The 16823-nt window shown below is 50.9% G+C and overlaps 1 protein-coding gene across 2 annotated transcripts; it reads right to left on the bottom strand.

Moving 5' to 3' along the window:
* Positions 1-1378: 1378 nt before the first annotated feature.
* VPS4A (vacuolar protein sorting 4 homolog A) lies at positions 1379-12212 on the bottom strand. Of its 2 annotated transcripts, none has more exons than XM_060130751.1 (11): positions 12036-12212; positions 8455-8566; positions 8207-8354; positions 6849-6910; positions 6632-6751; positions 5863-6019; positions 5138-5286; positions 4693-4774; positions 4253-4472; positions 2721-2861; positions 1379-2235 (listed from the first exon to the last, which is right to left on the bottom strand). In XM_060130751.1, exons 1-11 carry the CDS (start codon positions 12054-12056, stop codon positions 2134-2136), a joined length of 1314 nt encoding a protein of 437 aa, XP_059986734.1. In that variant the 5' UTR covers positions 12057-12212; the 3' UTR covers positions 1379-2133. The 2 variants fall into 2 exon arrangements, with proteins under 2 accessions (XP_059986734.1, XP_059986735.1); XM_060130752.1 differs by having other exon boundaries at positions 6849-6907.
* Positions 12213-16823: the final 4611 nt, after the last annotated feature.

Genomic DNA, 16823 nt, shown 5'->3' with positions numbered 1-16823 from the left:
TCAGCACCTTGAGCTAATAAAAGTTTTAGAAGTCAACTTCCACAGCGAAAATCAATGTAGGCAGAAGGTTTAGAACAGAATTCCCAGGTAGGGAGGAAGTGAATTTCAGAGCAAGCGCTTAGGGAAGGAAATTCCTCTGCACATATTAGCCACATTGAGCATAGCCACCGTGCCAGCCTCAGTAGTGAACAGAACATTCATTTGCCCTGTTACTGGTGGTAGAGAGATAAATGGAAAGGCAGGGCAGCTGTGAAAGCTGTGACTAGAGCTGTGAGGATGAACCACGGCAGTCCTACAGTTTCTGCTAACCCCTGTGACTTGCCAAGGTGTTCAAGCAGTAGAAATAAGGAAGCAGGTTAAGAAAAAAAAAAAAAAGGCAAGAGCCTTCTGATTTAAGTAAAGGTAACCAGACACAACTAACTAAAATGAAGCAGTACAAGGAGGGGGCGGTTTATAGACCAGCAATTGGCGGCTGAAGGCACATAACTAATCAAGAATATAATAGGGGAGCTCCTGAGTGAGTGACAAAGATCCCAGCCACAGTGACATCTGGAGGTCAGGCCTGCTGATCCACCAGCACTGGAGAGGAACACTGGGCCTAAGCCTTCAAGGAACCAAGCAAAAGTTAAACACCACAGTGCAAAGCTAACAAGATCAAGAGGGGCCACATAATCAGCTCTGGACCATTCTGGTTGAAGATACAGAGGAAGAATGCTAGGTTTTGGAGGGGGAGGAGAGCTACAGGAACCGGATGCCAGGCTGCTTCTGCTGCCCCTCAGACAGCACTTCCAGGGCTGCTAGCTCTGGAGCCTTGGCTGTCTCACTATCAGGAGTCACAGGTTCAAATGGCCACAGGGGCTGGACAGGAAATGCAAAGGAGGCAGTCCAGGTGGGGACGCGTGAGCTGGAGAACACAGTCCTCCTATGAACAAGAAAGGCCCTGCTCAGATGCAGCTGATAGGCTGCCTCATGGGGATTCAGGTCTAGCGTTTCCTAAACTACTGTTTCAGAAGCCAGAGGTCTAAATTTTTATGTCAACTTGACTTTAAATGTTGGCAGCAGACCAAACCAAAGCACAACTGCAGGCCACGTCTGGCCCACAGGCTTCCCAGTTTGCAGCCCCTGATCTGTAGGCTGAACAACAAGAATCGCCCAAGTCCCTTAAACACCCCCACCGCACTTCTGAGGCCTTGGGGGAAGAAAGGCCTCATGAACCTGACTGGAGAACAGGCCCGGAAACTGCAGCAGCTGGTGACGTTCCTGTTTACTTGCTACTCCACTGAAAAGGGAGCAGACCCCAGAGGATCTTTCTAGTAGAAGCAAGTGTGGCCTTCAAAGAGCCTCAGACAAGAGTCAAAGATGAGATCACTCAGGTGGCTCAAGAAAGGAAAAGGATTTATTAGCCCCTTTCCAGGACAGGGACCCGGGGGCAGTGGCCGGGTTCAGTGTTCTCACATTCAGAGGGAAGAAAAGGCAGCAGGGAAACCCGACTGACTGCCTTCACTCGTTCTCATCTATACAGCTTTGTGCTCACAAAAACCATCCTCTTCTCCTGCAGGGAGGACACAGGGCCCGGAGGGAGAGAATGGCTTGGCTTTACTCTTGGCCTTTACAGACAGAGCCGGGGCTGGGGACCCAGGGCATCAGCCATTCTGTTCACATGGAGCAAAACTTGGGTCTGGAAGGGATGGGCAGCGGGGCTCTGGCCAGCCATTCCGAAGGTCTGCCGCACCAAGCCCGAAGCACGGGCTGCTTCCGCTCCTTGACGCTTCAGGCAGATCTTAACTTTATTTATAAACAAGACGAAAATCCAAGCAGCATTAATTTAGGGGGACAAAAAATGGTTTAAAAAAAAAACCATGGAGGAGCAGGACAAGGAGGTGGTGAGCATCCAGAAGAGGAGGAGGAAGCAGGAAGAGCCAGAATTCCACTGGGTGCCGAATGTGCTTCTGCGTCTCCGCGGCCGGGGAGGCCCTTCCTTCCTGCTCCCCCAGCTGATGGCCAGACAGCAGAGGGGATGCTGTAGTGACTTTAGGACAAGCCCTGGAGCCCTGTCTGGCCACTGCCATGGGGAGTACCATGGATTGACCCCAATCAACTCCCACCTTCACCATCACGCATGTGAAGAAGGTTTTAACTCTCCTGTCCAAAGTCCTCTGAGAATTTCTTCACTTTCAGGAGGTCATCTGCATTCACGGTGGGCCGAGTGGTGGCCAAAGACCGGAGCATGTCCGACTGCAAAGACAAGTGCTTGTGGGTGAGGGAGGCTGGGCTCCAGGGCCTCAGCCTGCCTTAGTCTCAACCCCATGCAGTCCAGGGTGGGAAGAGCCCTGCCGCCGAGGTCACGCCCCAGCCCCTAATGCAGAACTCCCGTTGCCTGGTTTCTGCCTGAAGGCCTACTGGGGTAGGGACGCTCCCCTCCTGAGGCAGCTCATGTCATTTCCAGATGGCCTACTTCCGGTTGAGAGAATCTAAGTTCCCATTATTTCTTAACTCATGTGAGAAGCTCTTTTCCAACTGCACGCCCACCACACCAGGCCCAATGGCAAACACTTGCCTCACAGAACAGGCAAGACCAGGATAAGGAGAGGCCAAGAACAGTCAGATGAGAGGCTGCCTATGCAACTGCACCAAATCAAACCGTGCTGACAGACATTTACTGGTTCCTTCTGTGTACAAAACAAGCTCTGTGTAGTCCTCTCTCCCAGCTGGCCACTTACCATGCAAACCACAGGCTCTAAGAGTTTGTCACCGGGGACATCCATCCAAGTCATTTCCATGGCCCCTGGGTCCCCTGGTGAGCATGGGGTCAGAAGGTCGTCGATCATAATGCTAGGGTTGGTGCGGGAAGGGCCACAGACCTGAAACCAAACAGGAGTTTGACTGGCTGGAGGGGTTGCCCCATGGCATTTGGGGAAGGGGCGGGACGACTCAGGTTTCTGAGTCCTGAGCAGAAGGTAATAGCATGGTATGAACAAATGCCTGGGTTTCTAGATCATCAGTCTGATCTGACTGATGGGCTCCTTCAAACCCTTGGGCTGGGCAGTCAGTGTGGCTCCAAGTCTGATTTCAGAGGTTCGTGATCAGCATGCTATTCCAGCTACTATTCTCTGGAATCTCAATCTGTGGCCCAAATGCCTAGAAAGCTTCCTCTTCCTCATCAACTCCATCAAATCTCACCACAAGTGCAGTGACATCAAAATGTTTTTCCAACCGAAGGCTGCGTGCTCCATTGGCAACATCTCCCCAAATATCCCCAAGGCTCAATCCCTCCCGTCATTCAACTCTTGACTCAGTGTCACCCAGTGTGGCATATCCTTTAAAAGTGAAACCTACCCACACCCCCTCCAAACCTCAGAAACACCAGACCTCCCTCCCTGGCTCCGTCTTCCCCTCATTACCCTCTAAGAAATGAGTCTTTATTTTGTTTGTTGTCTGTCTCCCCCACTAGAAACGAGGCTCTTGTAGGGCAGGGATTTTTTTTTTTTTTTTAAAGAAGATGTTGGGGGTAGGAGTTAATTAATTAATTAATTAATTTTTGTTGTGTTGGGTCTTTGTTTCTGTGCGAGGGCTTTCTCTAGTTGTGGCGAGCAGGGGCCACTCTTCATTGCGGTGCACGGGCCTCTCACTGTCGCGGCCTCTCTTGTTGCGGAGCACAGGCTCCAGACGCGCCGGCTCAGTAGTTGTGGCTCACGGGCCTAGTTGCTCCGCGGCATGTGGGATCCTCCCAGACCAGGGCTCGAACCCGTGTCCCCTGCATTAGCAGGCAGATTCTCAACCACTGCGCCACCAGGGAAGCCCTAGGGCAGGGATTTTTGTCTGCTGTGGTCACAAGTGTCTCCCCAACACCTAGAACAGTGCCAGGCACACAGTAGGACCCTCGGCGACACCTGACAAACATCTGCTGCATGAATGGAGTTCTTCTTCATGGTGTGTGATTTTGCACCCACTGCTTTCAGACATGCAGCAGGGTCTACCATGCGCATCAGCACAGTGCTGACTGCAGGGGTGGCAGAGGTGACAGTCACGGTGCCCTGTCCTCTAGCATCACACAATCTGAGATGGTCGCCCTCCAGCCAGAACTGCAGGGGAGGTGGAAGCAGGTGTAACCCCAGCCCCTGGAGTCAGAGAGCTCACCATGCACTTACCCTTGGCTCCCCAGGAGACCCAAAATGTGTCACCCAAGCAGCCAGAAAGCCAATATCCCCTTTCCTGTGACACTTTCTAAGCAATTCCTTGCTGGCCCACTCACCTTTTTGAAGTGTGTCGCTGACTGTACTTTCCTCACGGGCTGCATGAGGGAATCCCGCACGATGATGCTGATGTCTGCGCCTGAGTAGCCTTCCGTCTTCCGGGCCAGCTCGTGGATGTTGGCGTCTGTGAGGTTGTGAGGAGTGCTCCCCAGATGCAACCGGAACATCTGGGCACGGGCAGCCTCCTCCGGCAATGGGATATAAATTCGCTTTTCAAACCTAGAGAAACAAGCACATGGCACGACTTGAGAGTGGATGGCGGGATGGTCTCAATGGAGAGGCTCGGGGGGCCCTCCAGAAGCCGGCTTCACTAAGGGCTCTGCAGACACGGAGAAGCCGCCAGAGAAACGGGGTCAGGCTGCACCCCCTGCTGCCAGCAGCAGGTTGACCACGGCTGGAGACAGATCTTGGGCCCTGGCTCCTACTGGGGAACACTCACCTCCTTCTAATGGCTGAATCCAAAACCCACGGGATGTTTGTGGCACCAAGTACCAGAGTCCCATCATTGTTATTCCCCACCCCTGTGGAGAAAGGGAAACACAGACGCCAACTCAACACCTGCAAGGATCAGTCAGAACCTGTGGGAAGGACCTCAGGGACTTTGCGTCCTGAACTGGAGCTGTCCCTGTGACACCACCGTCAGGAACCTGGCTGGCTTTAGTTGGGTGAAGAGCCCTACAGCCCTGCCTGCCTTGGGAGGGGCGGAGAGGTGGCCAGCCAAGGCTGCAGTAACCTCTCCTCAATGAGAAGGAGCTAAGAATTGCTTCTCTGATACCCCCTCCACTGAAAGGACAGTCAGGTCCAGCCACAGCTAAATAATGACGCCCTAGGCTGGCTTTAGTGGGGGACGAGAACCAGGGAGGGGACCCAGGACTGGCACACACCCTGCATCTGGACCAGGAACTCCGTTTTGATCCTTCGGGCGGCCTCACTCTCATTTTCGTTGCGGGATCCGCAGAGCGAATCCACCTCGTCAATGAAGATGATGGAGGGCTTGTGCTGCCTGGCCAGCTCAAACAGGTTCTTGACTAGCCTGTGAGGGTGAGACACAGGGTTGGGATCCAGACACCTGCACACATGCCCAGCCGGGGTCCCAGGCACCACCTCTCCTCTTGCCCTTCCCTTGGAGAGGCTGAGACAACAGAAAAAATAGTGGTAACAGATCCTCTGGCAGCACTGCACTGAGAGGAAGAGCAAGCCTTGGCAACAACTTCAAATCCTGGCAGCCCCGTTCATTAGCTCTGGTCTGAGGACAAGTCACTTCCCTTCCTCTCCGCCTCAGTTTGATCATCTGCAAAATGGGAGCCGGTGTGGGGAATAAGTTAACTGTATAAAGTCCCCAACAGAGAACACTCAGCTGAAACCCAGTTACTGTGAGCGCCTTTCCCTTCCCTTCATGAGGACTTATGGCTCCCAAGTTCCCTTCCAGTCTCCGTTGGCTCTGTGAGGACCGTGTCCCACCTGACGAGCTAGCAAGATACCCCTCTCCCAGCTACTCTTCCTGGCCATCCACAGCGGCTCCTCTGGGAGGTGATTCCAAGGGCAGGGAAGCTGGACCACGAGCAGCTGCCAGGGCTGCCAGGAGAGTGGAGCCTGGCGGCTGACTTACTTCTCACTCTCCCCCAACCACTTAGACATCAAGTCTGAGGAGGACACAGAGAAGAAGGTAGAGTTGTTGGCCTCCGTTGCCACTGCTTTGGCCAGGTAGGATTTCCCTGTGCCAGGGGGTCCGAAGAGCAGTATTCCCCGCCAAGGGGTACGCTTGCCTACGAGAAAGAATGAACTGAAGTAAGCTTCTTCCTGACTGGGGAAAGGGAACAGAAAAAAGCAGAGGGGCCTCAGTCATGGTAAACACAGGCAGAAATGAAAAGTTCTACATGACAACTTTGCTCTAGGAGCAAAGGAGCAAAGGGAACTAAATCACCTGCCGAGGGCTTGATCCTAGCCCTGGCTCATGACCCCCAGGACCTGGCAAAGTGACACTGGCTGGCACTGGTTCCTAACCCTGCCTACCACTGAGATGGTCAAGTCAAAGTTCTAGCCACAGAAGTGTTTCTGACACTGAAGAGAAGCCAAGGAGTAGATGACCGTGATGAGCAGGCCCTGGGCCCTTGCCTGCTAAGGGCAAAAGGGAGCCAAGTCACCATCTGCCACCTGGACACCTTCATAATGGAGGCCCTCAGCTGGTGGCCTCAGAAGCCTGATTTTTCTTTTTTTTTTTTGGCCACGCCACGCGGCTTGCGGGATGTTAGTTCCCCGACCAGGGACTGACCCGAGACCACAGCAGTGACAGCGCAGAGTCCTAACCACTGGACCGCCAGGGAATTCCCAGAAGCCTGATATTTTTGCATCTGGGCCTAAAGTGGCTCAACTCTTACCTGTGAACAAGTGTGGGAATTTAATTGGCAAAATGACAGCTTCTTTGAGGGCCTCCTTGGCCCCCTCCAGCCCGGCCACGTCATTCCACCGAATGTTGGGCTTCTCCATCACGACAGCACCTGCAAGATGAGGGCAGAGCCTTCGACCTGGAGCCCAACTCACCAGGGGCTCCTTGCCACGTCCCCCTCCCATCACCACAGGCCTCAAGCCTCTTACCCATCAGCTGTTCTTGCAATTTCTTTTTCTCTGGATTATCCCCTTCACTGTCACTATCGCTGCTGGGAAAGGAGACAGAAGATGACAGGCTGGAGCAAGAGGCAGTTGGCAAGGGGGCTCTCAGAGCAAGGCCAGGCTCTGGCTGCCAGCCTGGTGCTAAAAAGATGCTTTCCCTGCTCAACAGTGGTGAGAGACCCACAGACAGGCACCTCGGGGATGTCGGGGCCACATATCATCAGCACTCCCCTCTGGATCCTCCAGGAAACACTCTCATAACCCACCCTCGCTTCTTCATCAAGGGCATAAGAATCGCGGCATGTGTCCTCTCTAGCAGGCTGGTGAGGGACCTGTGCTTTGGCTGGACTTCAAGAGCAGCCAGACAAGCACTTGGAGCTGTTACTGGCCTTTCACAGGGACTCAAAACAGGACAGCAAGTGGCTGTGCCTCCAGGGCCAATCCCTATTCGGACATAAGTAACTTGCCATCCTTAAAACTCTTCCAGCCCTCCTGAAGGTGCTTGCCCTCCTGCCCCTACCTCAGTGTGTCTCGCACTCTGGGCACAGGCGTGTCCTCTCTGTCCAGGAGTCTAAGCACAGGCGTGTCCTCTCCGTCCAGGAGCAGGGCCTCCCACTCTGGGGAGGCAGCTGACACACCACCTTCCTCTCTCCTACTCCCCAGCTGGGCACCCTCCCCTCACCTCCAGGACACCACTGGCCTTTGTGCTCAAAACACAGATGGGAGGTGACAGGCTGTAGAGGGAACATGGCTTTAAAGTCAGAAACAGAGGCCCCGGGTGTAGGTCCAGACTCCATCAAGTACCAGCTCTGTGGCCATCCCTGAACCTCTCTGAGTCTGCTGCCATATCTGTCAGATGAAGATGAGAATAACAGCAGCTGACATTTATTCGATCCTTACTGCGCTCCAAGCCCTCTTCTCAGGGCCTTACCCGCATCGTCTCATTTGCTCCTCAGAGCAACACTAGGCGGGAAGTCCCACTACCTTCCTCCTCCTACAGATGAGGAACGTGCAGGCCCAGGAGGGTCATGGCACTTGTCCAAGGTCACACGGCTAGGAAGTGGCAGAGCTGGGCTAGATCCTCAGAGTCTGGCTCCCCACCTTGCCCACAGCTTTTCCATACAGATCCAATGAGATGATGTATTGATAAGTGGAAGTTTCCTGTAAAGTGCCTGACGAAGGCAGCTGCAGGCATTATCACTATTATGAACAGAATTTCCCAAAAGGAAGGTGCCAGGAAAGTCCACAGCAGCATCAGCGCCAAGACGACGGCGACACAGGAAACAGACACCTGTTCGTGCGGGCTCTGGTCCCCACCAGGTCCTCCGCTCCTCCGTACTCACCCCTTGCTCTCGCTCTGGTTCTCTTTGACTGGCTTCTTGCCATGCTTCTCTTTATTTCGTAAATAATCCTTCAGCTTCTCTGCCCGGTCTAGGTACTGCATGCACTTGGCTCGAATGCTCTCCTTGGCTTTGTCGCTGTGTGCCTCATCTGCAAAGAGGAACCACGTAGGGGCCCCTGCGAGCCCCCGTGTGCCCGCCCTCCTCTCGCAGGGGCTCTGCGGCTGGGGAGGACCCCACGTGGGACTCACATTTGATAGCATGCAGGAAATACTCCACGGCATGCTGGTAGAGCCGGAGGGCCTCCTCGTAGTTCTTGGCTTTATCCTCTTCTGTGGCTTTTGTCACCAGATCAATGGCTTTCTGGAAAGGCAAAACATAACCCAGTGCTTCCCAAGAGATCCAGAAAGCCCCTGGGTTCCAGGCAGCAGGAATACACTGTTAAGAGATATTGCCAGGCCCGGGACTCTGTCAGTCACAGACCTTTATGTTGGCCTACTTGTCCAACATCAACTAGAAAGGCCCTGAAAGGAAGCTTTAAAAGACAGCCGTTCCTTTTCACAATACACTCATACAGTTAAAAGCAACCTCCTTCTCAGTCAAGCAGAAGCCTGATCATGTATCTCAGGTTAGGGCTCAAAGGGAGAGTTCACTTTCTATTTCACAGCTTTGGGGGAAAGAGAAATAGACCTGGACTGAGAGCCTGCAACAGGGCAAACCTCAGAACCAACTGATTGCTGTGTGGTTCAGCATGGAGGCCAGAAACCGTCCTTGACCTCATGGGCCAGAGAGGAGCCAGCCAGCTAGGAAAGTCCTCCATCGACCCAAGAGTTTTATGAGATGGACTTAAAGGGATCTCTGCTTCTTTCTACTGCCCCAACTCACTTCTCTAGGCTGAAAAGAGAAGATAGTTTCCCTAAAGTTGAGACCTAGGGAAGGGATGCTTAGACGTGTGATTCAATATACCAGTAGATCCAGGAAGAAAAATGTGTGCTTACTCCAGAGGCATATATGAGCTGCCAGTGGAGGGGAGCGATCCTCTGGAACCTCCTAAGAACTCTGTGAGAGCCTCTGTAAACATTTAAACCCTGTAGGCCTGTACTCTGCCCTGAACTTAAAGCATGCTGGATCTTTCAGGCAGCTGCCCCCCGACTACATATCCAGTTTTAGAAACCACAGCTTTACCAACCTGGGAAACACTACCAGAATTATCCTCTGCAGGCTGATACAGCACTAGACACCAGGCAGGCAGAACCCACTGTATACACACAGTTCCGTCCACAGTGAACAATAAGCCTCCTGACCAGCTCTTGGCAGGGCCTGGGCATCTGTGCAGCCCTTTCTCATCTGAAAATAAGAAGTCTCAGAAAGACACAGGGAGTGCTACAGAACAAACAGACTGGGATAGATTACGCCAGGCTGATGTAAAACAAACTCACCAGGTTGAAGAGATGAGGAAAGGTGAGTGTTGGCTACTGTTTTCAAGCTTCAGCTCCCTACAATACTTAGAAATAGATAATGGCTAGGCACCCTGAACCTTCCTGCATAATTAGTTTAACCACAAGCTTCACGTGTCTACTCTCCTCCACGAGGCCCTTCCTCCAGATAGACATGAAAGGGGTGCCCCCATCACCAGTGGCTTCTAGTTTCCAGAACACACACCCCCAGTTCCTTGGACTTTTCCACTCTATACACTTTGCTTGGGTCTGTCATTTTGAAAGGGGGGTTCAGAACGATACTCGAGGTATGCTCTGCCTCTCACATGGCAAGGCAGGCCCATCCCCTCCCTCCTTCTAGATACTCTATTAATTATTGCACCTCAGAGTATATTCGGTTGTTCTGGCAACCATAAAGAGTTTTTCACATACAAGAGGACTGAGCTGCAACTTGGAGACGAACAGTTTTGCATAACAGCATGGAAAGGTGACAAATAAAACTACCAGCCCTGCTGAATCTCTAGTAACAGGTGTGCCAAAGGATGAGGATGGAAGAAAAGGGTAACAAAGATGTGCTAACAGAGGAGGTGGCAAACTTTCTGTAAAGGAACAGAATGTAAATATTTTAGACTTTCCTGCCATACAATCTCTGTTGCAACTACTCAACTCTGCCTTTGTAGCCCCAAAGCAGCCACAGACAGTATGTAAACAAATGAGCAGAGATGTGTTCCAATAAAACTTTATTTATAGATACTGAAATTTGAATTTCATGATTTTCACATATCATGAAATATCCCTTTTTTCAGACACTTAAAAACGTAAAAACCGGGTTTCCCTGGTGGCGCAGTGGTTGGGAGTCCGCCTGCCGATGCAGGGTATGCGGGTTCGTGCCCCGGTCCGGGAGGATCCCACATGCCGCGGAGCAGCTGGGCCCGTGAGCCATGGCCGCTGAGCCTGCGCATCCGGAACCTGTGCTCCGCAGCGGGAGAGGCCACAACAGTGAGAGGCCCGCGTACCGCAAAAAAAAAAAAAAAAAAAAAACAAAAACGTAAAAACCTAGGACACGATGTTAAGTGAATGAAGCCAGTCACACTGGACCACATATTATATAATTCCATTTATATGAAATGCCCGGAATACGGAAATGCATAGGGACAGAGAGTAGATTAGTGTTTGCCTAGGGTTAGGGGGAATAGAGGGATCAGGGGGGTGATGAAAGTGTTCTAAAAGTGATTGTGGTGATGGTTGCACAACTATGAATATACTAAAAGGACTGAACTGCACACTTTAAATAGGTGAATTGTATGGCATGTGAGTTATATCTTAATAAAGCTGTTCTTCTAAAAAAAGGAAAAAACATTCTTATCTCACAAGCCCAATAAAAACTGGGCAGGTGAGATCTGCAGGCCATGTCTGTCGACCCGTGTGATAACAGCTTCTGCTGGTGGATGGTGGGGCTTGGCTTTGGACTCCAGCAAATTCCTGGCTTAGTACCCCACTGTATTCCACGCCTCTGTTCTTCTCTTTTTGTCCACCTGGAGTAACCATCCCTCCTCCACCTCCAGGTACCTGCATGCCCCCCCCATCCCTTGACCACCCAGCCAAATGCCTCTTCTTCCATGACCTCTTGCCTAACTCTCCCAAGCACTGTGTCTGTTATCACTTAATGAGCACTTAGTATGTAACCGACACTGTGTTAAGAATGCTTTACCTGACCTACTCAATCTAGAACCACTATCACAACAACCCTATACAGGGTATTACCCCACTTTACTGACGGAAAACCCGAGATTCCAAGATCAGCTAACGAGCGCCCAAGGTCACATGCTAGTGAGTGGCAGAGCCGAGATTCAAGCTCAGGTCTGAGGCAAAACAGTTTCTGTTTTCCGGCCCAGCAAATGCCGGCAGCACCTGGAGGATGGGTCAGTCATGCATCCAGGTGGCGCCACCCCAGCACCACCCGACGCGATCTAAGGAATGAATGAAGGGTCTTTGGCAGAGAAGAGGAAATCGGAGACCGTGGAAGGAGCGGGGGTTTGTTCGAAGGGAAGCAGGAGGAGGAGGAGGGGAAGCCAGCGGCCCGACCGCGGGCCCAAGCTTCCCGGGTGTCGCTTGTGAGGCCCGGGTGAGGCTGATCCCCAGGGCAGTCCCGGGGCGCCGGCTACATGTAGCGGCCTCGGGGCTCTGCACGGCCGAGGGAGCCGGGCGTTCTGGACGAGAGGCGACCCTCGGCTCCGAGCGCGAGAAAAGAGAAACGGGCGGAGGCGACAACAGGGCGACGGGGCGGGGGCGCGAGGCCGGGGCTCCGAGGAGGCCGCCCGCCTGCCCGCTCGCAGGCCCCGCCGCGCCTCCTTCGGCCTCCTCAAGCCGGGCCGGGCCGCGCCGCGCCGAGGTACCTGGAGGGTTGACGTTGTCATTTCATCTCCTGGGTCCGCCCCACACCCCGCGGCGCTGCTTGCAGCCTCGGTCCGGCCCCGAGAGCCGAGGAGCTGGTTCGGCGCGGGGAGCGCGGCGGGTCGGCGCTGGGCACGGGCAGGGTCGCCGCTCGTAGGGGAGCGGAGTCTGAGGGCGAGCGAGTAGCGCGGCGCAGAGCGGTCGGGCCCGAGCCGCGCGGCTGCCCCCCGGCGGTCACGACCGGCACTGCAGGCGCCGCTCCCCGCCGTGGCTGTGGGACTAAGGCCCGGACGGGGCAAGGGGCGTGTCGGGGGTGGGGCGGGACTGGGGGCACGAGGGGGCGGGGCCAGAAGCAGAGCAGAATGGAATCCTCAAGTCCTGGATCCCACTTTGAATAAAACAGCACCTATAGGGCAGTTTTTACTCGCACAATAAGCCTGACTTCCCAGAGCTTTGGGTTCCTGATGTTTAATAGGGTATAATAATAATTAGTATCTACCTTGTCTGCCTTTCGGAGAAAATGAATGAGCTAGCTAATGTAAACAGTGTACCCCACACTGGGGCTCAGTCCCTGGTAACGGGTTATTATGAGGCCGGTGGCGCTGTCTGAAGCCCATTCTGTTTTGCTTTATACTACTTCTCTCCTTAGGAAAGTGATTTTCTTAGGCCTCCAAAGCTAGGGGCTCTACCCAGGTGAACTTAGGCAGAACAGATTGGTTGTTCACATTCATTGAGTTCAGCATGTTTAAAAAACCAATAGGAAGGATCTAGTAAAGAAAGCTAGCCAACGGAAATAGGACCAAAGCCTAGGTGGGTGGATTGGCTGCAGACATTACAGTGGAAGCAGAGAAGATAGTTGCCTACCTAGGCTGGCCAGAAGGTAACAAGAAGTTAGGAGAGTACCTTTGGATGGACTCTGTTTTCTTGGTGAATTAGAAGGAAAGAGAATCTGCTGAGAGAGAGGGAGAGAAGGTAGAAGGCCTGGGGTGTGAGGAGAGTAAGGATGGTTTGAAATCATTTCAAGTGAACTGTGTTAAGGGCAAACCTGGTAAAGGGTGGCAACTTCCATAAATGTATAGAGATGACAATTTGTTTTGGATTTTTCTCCCCGGTACTCGGCTGCTCGAGTGCGGGTTCATCCATGAGGCTGCCTTGAAGATAGAGCATCAGGGGAATTCACAGGTTTGGTGAGTGTGGTACTACAATGGAATCAGAGCCAGGTAAGGTGGGAAGTGAATAGGGAGAAAGTAAAAGTGTCAGTGGACTAACTGAGGACTCCAAAGATTGAAGGATAGTCACAGTGGGAACACACTGGAGAGGGATGCTTCAGTTTTTAATTTTGGAAATGGCTCTGTTTCAGGTATAACACAGTCGAGGGGCTACCATGGGAGCTGGAGGATGGGTGACATGGAGCGAAAGGGGCCATCATCACACACGGGGAGTTCAAGGAACCAAAAGGCCCGGTGCTGAGCATCCCTGTGGACACTGGAGTCAGGATAATGGCAGGAGTGGCAGGACAAGGCCTTTGAGGAGTCTGGGTGAGATGAGGAGGCAGACACCCTCCAAATCATGGCTTCTCAGCTTCTACCCTGAAACACTGCTCATTTAGACACTGATGGCTGAGTGGAGAGGCTTTCATTTGATGTCTGGCACCAATGATGTTATGTTATAGTCACTATGCTTTTGCATCATTGAGAGCACAGGGCTGGGGCTTTTCCAGGGGCCTGGCACAAGACAGATACTCAATATCTGCTGGAAGAACTAATAATTAACTAAAGAATTAATAAGCAAACAAAAGAGAGGGACCTAACGGGTGGATAAGCATGAAACAGAGAAACTGAGAACATATTAACTCCACTTACTTGACAGGCTGTTCCAGATGGAAGACAGAATTAAAATGAAAAGTCCCTACAATTAGAGAAGTTTGTATTAGCCTGCTAAGGCTGCCATAACAAGATACCACAGGGTGGCTTAAACAATAGAAATATATTTTCTCACAGTTCTGTAGGCTAGAAGTTCAAGATCAAGGTGCTAGCTGGGTTGGTTGGTTTCTTCTGAGGCCTCTTTTCTAGGCTTGCACATGGCCACGCTTTTGCTGTGTCCTCAGAGAGTCTTTGTTCACATGAGCCATGGTATCTCTTTTTCACATGTCCTCTTCTTATAAGGATACCAGTCAGATTGGATTAGGGTCCATCTTAATGGGATCATTTTAACTGGATCACCTCTTTAAAGGCTCTATTTCCAAATACATTCTGAGGCGCTGAGGGTAGGGCTCAATGTATGAATTTTGGTGGGATACAGTTCAGCCCATAGCAAGGGCTGGCGGGGTTGAGTTCCACTGGCTGTGTTCATCTTCCCTTTGTTCTGCCTACTCTGCTCTGACCTCTTGCTTAGCTTGTCTTGCGTGAGCCTGCTGTCCAGACGCTGACTGCTTTACAAGGCAGAGCTTCCGGGAGGAAGCCCCGCCTCCTAGAGGAACTTCTGTCCTTCCGATGGGAAACCAGAACTCCTCCCCATCCCACTGGATCACTGGTCGTTGACTTTCTTCTAGGATGCTAGCTTGAAAACAGGCTCTGAGGACACCTCAGTTCTGCAGTGGTGTTGCCATTGCTGGGGTGGAGGTGTGAATGAAGGAAGGAAAGGGGGAATAAAGGCACTAAATCTAAGTTATTTGTGGGCTGGCACATGGAGCACGTTTAGGCTTGATTCTGAATCAGATCAATAACTTCATGTTCTTTTTCACTAGAGCAGAACTCAGCTCCCACATTTTAAGGAGAAAGTCATTGACTTGCAAATGCCCAATTCCATTTGCTCTTTTTATTTTTAAGTAGTTGATTTACAATGTTGTGATAGTTTCAGGTGTACAGCAAAGTGATTCAGATATATATATATATTTTTTCAGATTCTTTTCCATTATAGGTTATTACAAGATATTGAATATAGTTCCCTGTGCTATGCAGTAGGTCTTTGTTGTTTATCTATTTTATATATAGTAGTGTGTATCTATTAATCCAAAACTCCTAATTTATTGCCCCCCCTTCCCCTTTGGTAACCGTTTGTTTTCTATGTCTAACTCTATTATTTCTCTTTTGTAAATACATTCATTAGTATCATTTTTTTAGATTCCACATATAAGTGGTATCATATATCTGTCTCTCCTTCTGACTTACTTCGCTTAGTATGATAATCTCTAGGTCCATCCATTTTACTGCAAATGGCATTATGTCATTCTTTCTTATGGCTGAGTAATATTCTGTTGTATATATGTACCACATCTTTATCCATTCCTCTGTCGATGGACATTTAGGTTGCTTCCATGTCTTGGCTATTGTAAATAGTGCTGCTATGAACACTGGGGTGCATGTATCTTTTTGAATTAGAGTTTTTATCTTTTCCGCATATGTGCCCAGGAGTGGAATTGCTGGATCTCATGGTAAATTTATCTATAAGTTTTTTAAGGAACCTCCACACTGTTCTCCATAGTGGCTGCCCATTTGTTCTTTCTTGCACAGCACTTTTCTATATTGGGTTCTGTTGATGCTGAGGATGTGGCACTTGTTGTAAACCCAAGCTTGGACCAGTGAATCAACTCTCCTTAGCCAATACAACCTCATAAAATCAGACTATACAAACTCCAGCATTCTAGGGCTCATGCCAAGCAGTAGGTTCTGAGCAATTTGTTAAGAAGCTTCTTGGTTGGGGGCATGAACAGTGTGGAGGAGGAGGAATAAAAGCAAGGTTCAGGGCTTCCCTGGTGGCGCAGTGGTTAAGAATCCGCCTGCCAATGCAGGAGACACGGGTTTGAGCCTTGGTCCAGGAAGATCCCACATGCCGCGGAGCAACTAAGCCCGTGCACCACAACTACTGAGCCTGCGCTCTAGAGCCCGCGAGCCACAACTACGGAAGCCCACGTGCCTAGAGTCCATGCTCCAACAAGTGAATGGACAAGAGAATGCAACAAGAGAAGCCACCGCAATGAGAAGTCCATGCACCACAACGAAGAGTAGCCCCTGCTCGCTGCAACTAGAGAAAGCCCGCGTGCAGCAACGAATACCCAACACAGCCAAAAATAAATAAATAAAATAAATAAATTTATAAAAAACAAGGTTCAGATGAGTAACATTTTGGAGAGGTAGGGCCAGGGCAAAATTCTGCTGAGATATCACACAAAGTGACTGATACTGAAATAAATGGAGCAGTGATCTCCAAACATGATTCTTGAGAAACCATCTCTCACTTGCCCCTCCTCTGTGTGACTCAAAGTTTGATAAAGCTCAGATTGATCCAGTGATTAAGCTCCCATCACACAGATGGTCAGTGGTAGAACTACAACCGAAACTAAGTTTTTAAGAGTTTGGAGTTGTCCTAAATCTGTTTAAAAATGGCACCAGAAGAGGCTAAGATGTGACAACCAAACACATGTGATACTGGATAGGATCCTGTGCCATAAGGGAAAAGGAGACATTGTTGGGACGATTGGAGCACTTAAATGGGGTCTGTGGATGGGTGGTAGTGTTGTACCAAAGTTGACTTCCTGATTGGGAGGGCTGTAGGGTGGCAGTACAGGAGAATGTCCTTGTGTTTGTAAAGTACACACTAGAGAATTTAAGGGTGATGAGCATCATGGCAGAAAAAGACAAGAGAAGGTAATGGAACAAATGTGGTAAAATGTTAACAACTGGGAAATTTGGGTGACACGGATGTAGGAGTTCTTTGTACTGTTCTTAAACCTTTCCTGTTTAAGTTTGAAACTATTTTAACATTAAAAAATGAAAAAAAAAATACAAGTC

This window comes from Lagenorhynchus albirostris, chromosome 19, assembly GCF_949774975.1.
Source record: "Lagenorhynchus albirostris chromosome 19, mLagAlb1.1, whole genome shotgun sequence".
Taxonomy (NCBI): Eukaryota; Metazoa; Chordata; class Mammalia; order Artiodactyla; family Delphinidae; genus Lagenorhynchus; species Lagenorhynchus albirostris.
The sequence above is the reverse complement of the archived record's forward strand: the minus strand, read 5'-3'. Positions and strand labels throughout refer to the sequence as shown.

What these genes read in the sequence shown, in the direction of transcription:
- VPS4A (XM_060130751.1), bottom strand. Translation starts at nt 12,056, where the DNA reads ATGACAACGTCAACCCTCCAG. An exon ending in ATTCCCACACTTGTTCACAG is followed by an intron (nt 6,020 to 6,631) that starts GTAAGAGTTGAG and finishes TCTTTCTCGTAG; the next exon opens with GCAAGCGTACCCCTTGGCGG. An exon ending in CAGCGACACACTTCAAAAAG is followed by an intron (nt 2,862 to 4,252) that starts GTGAGTGGGCCA and finishes GTTTGGTTTCAG; the next exon opens with GTCTGTGGCCCTTCCCGCAC.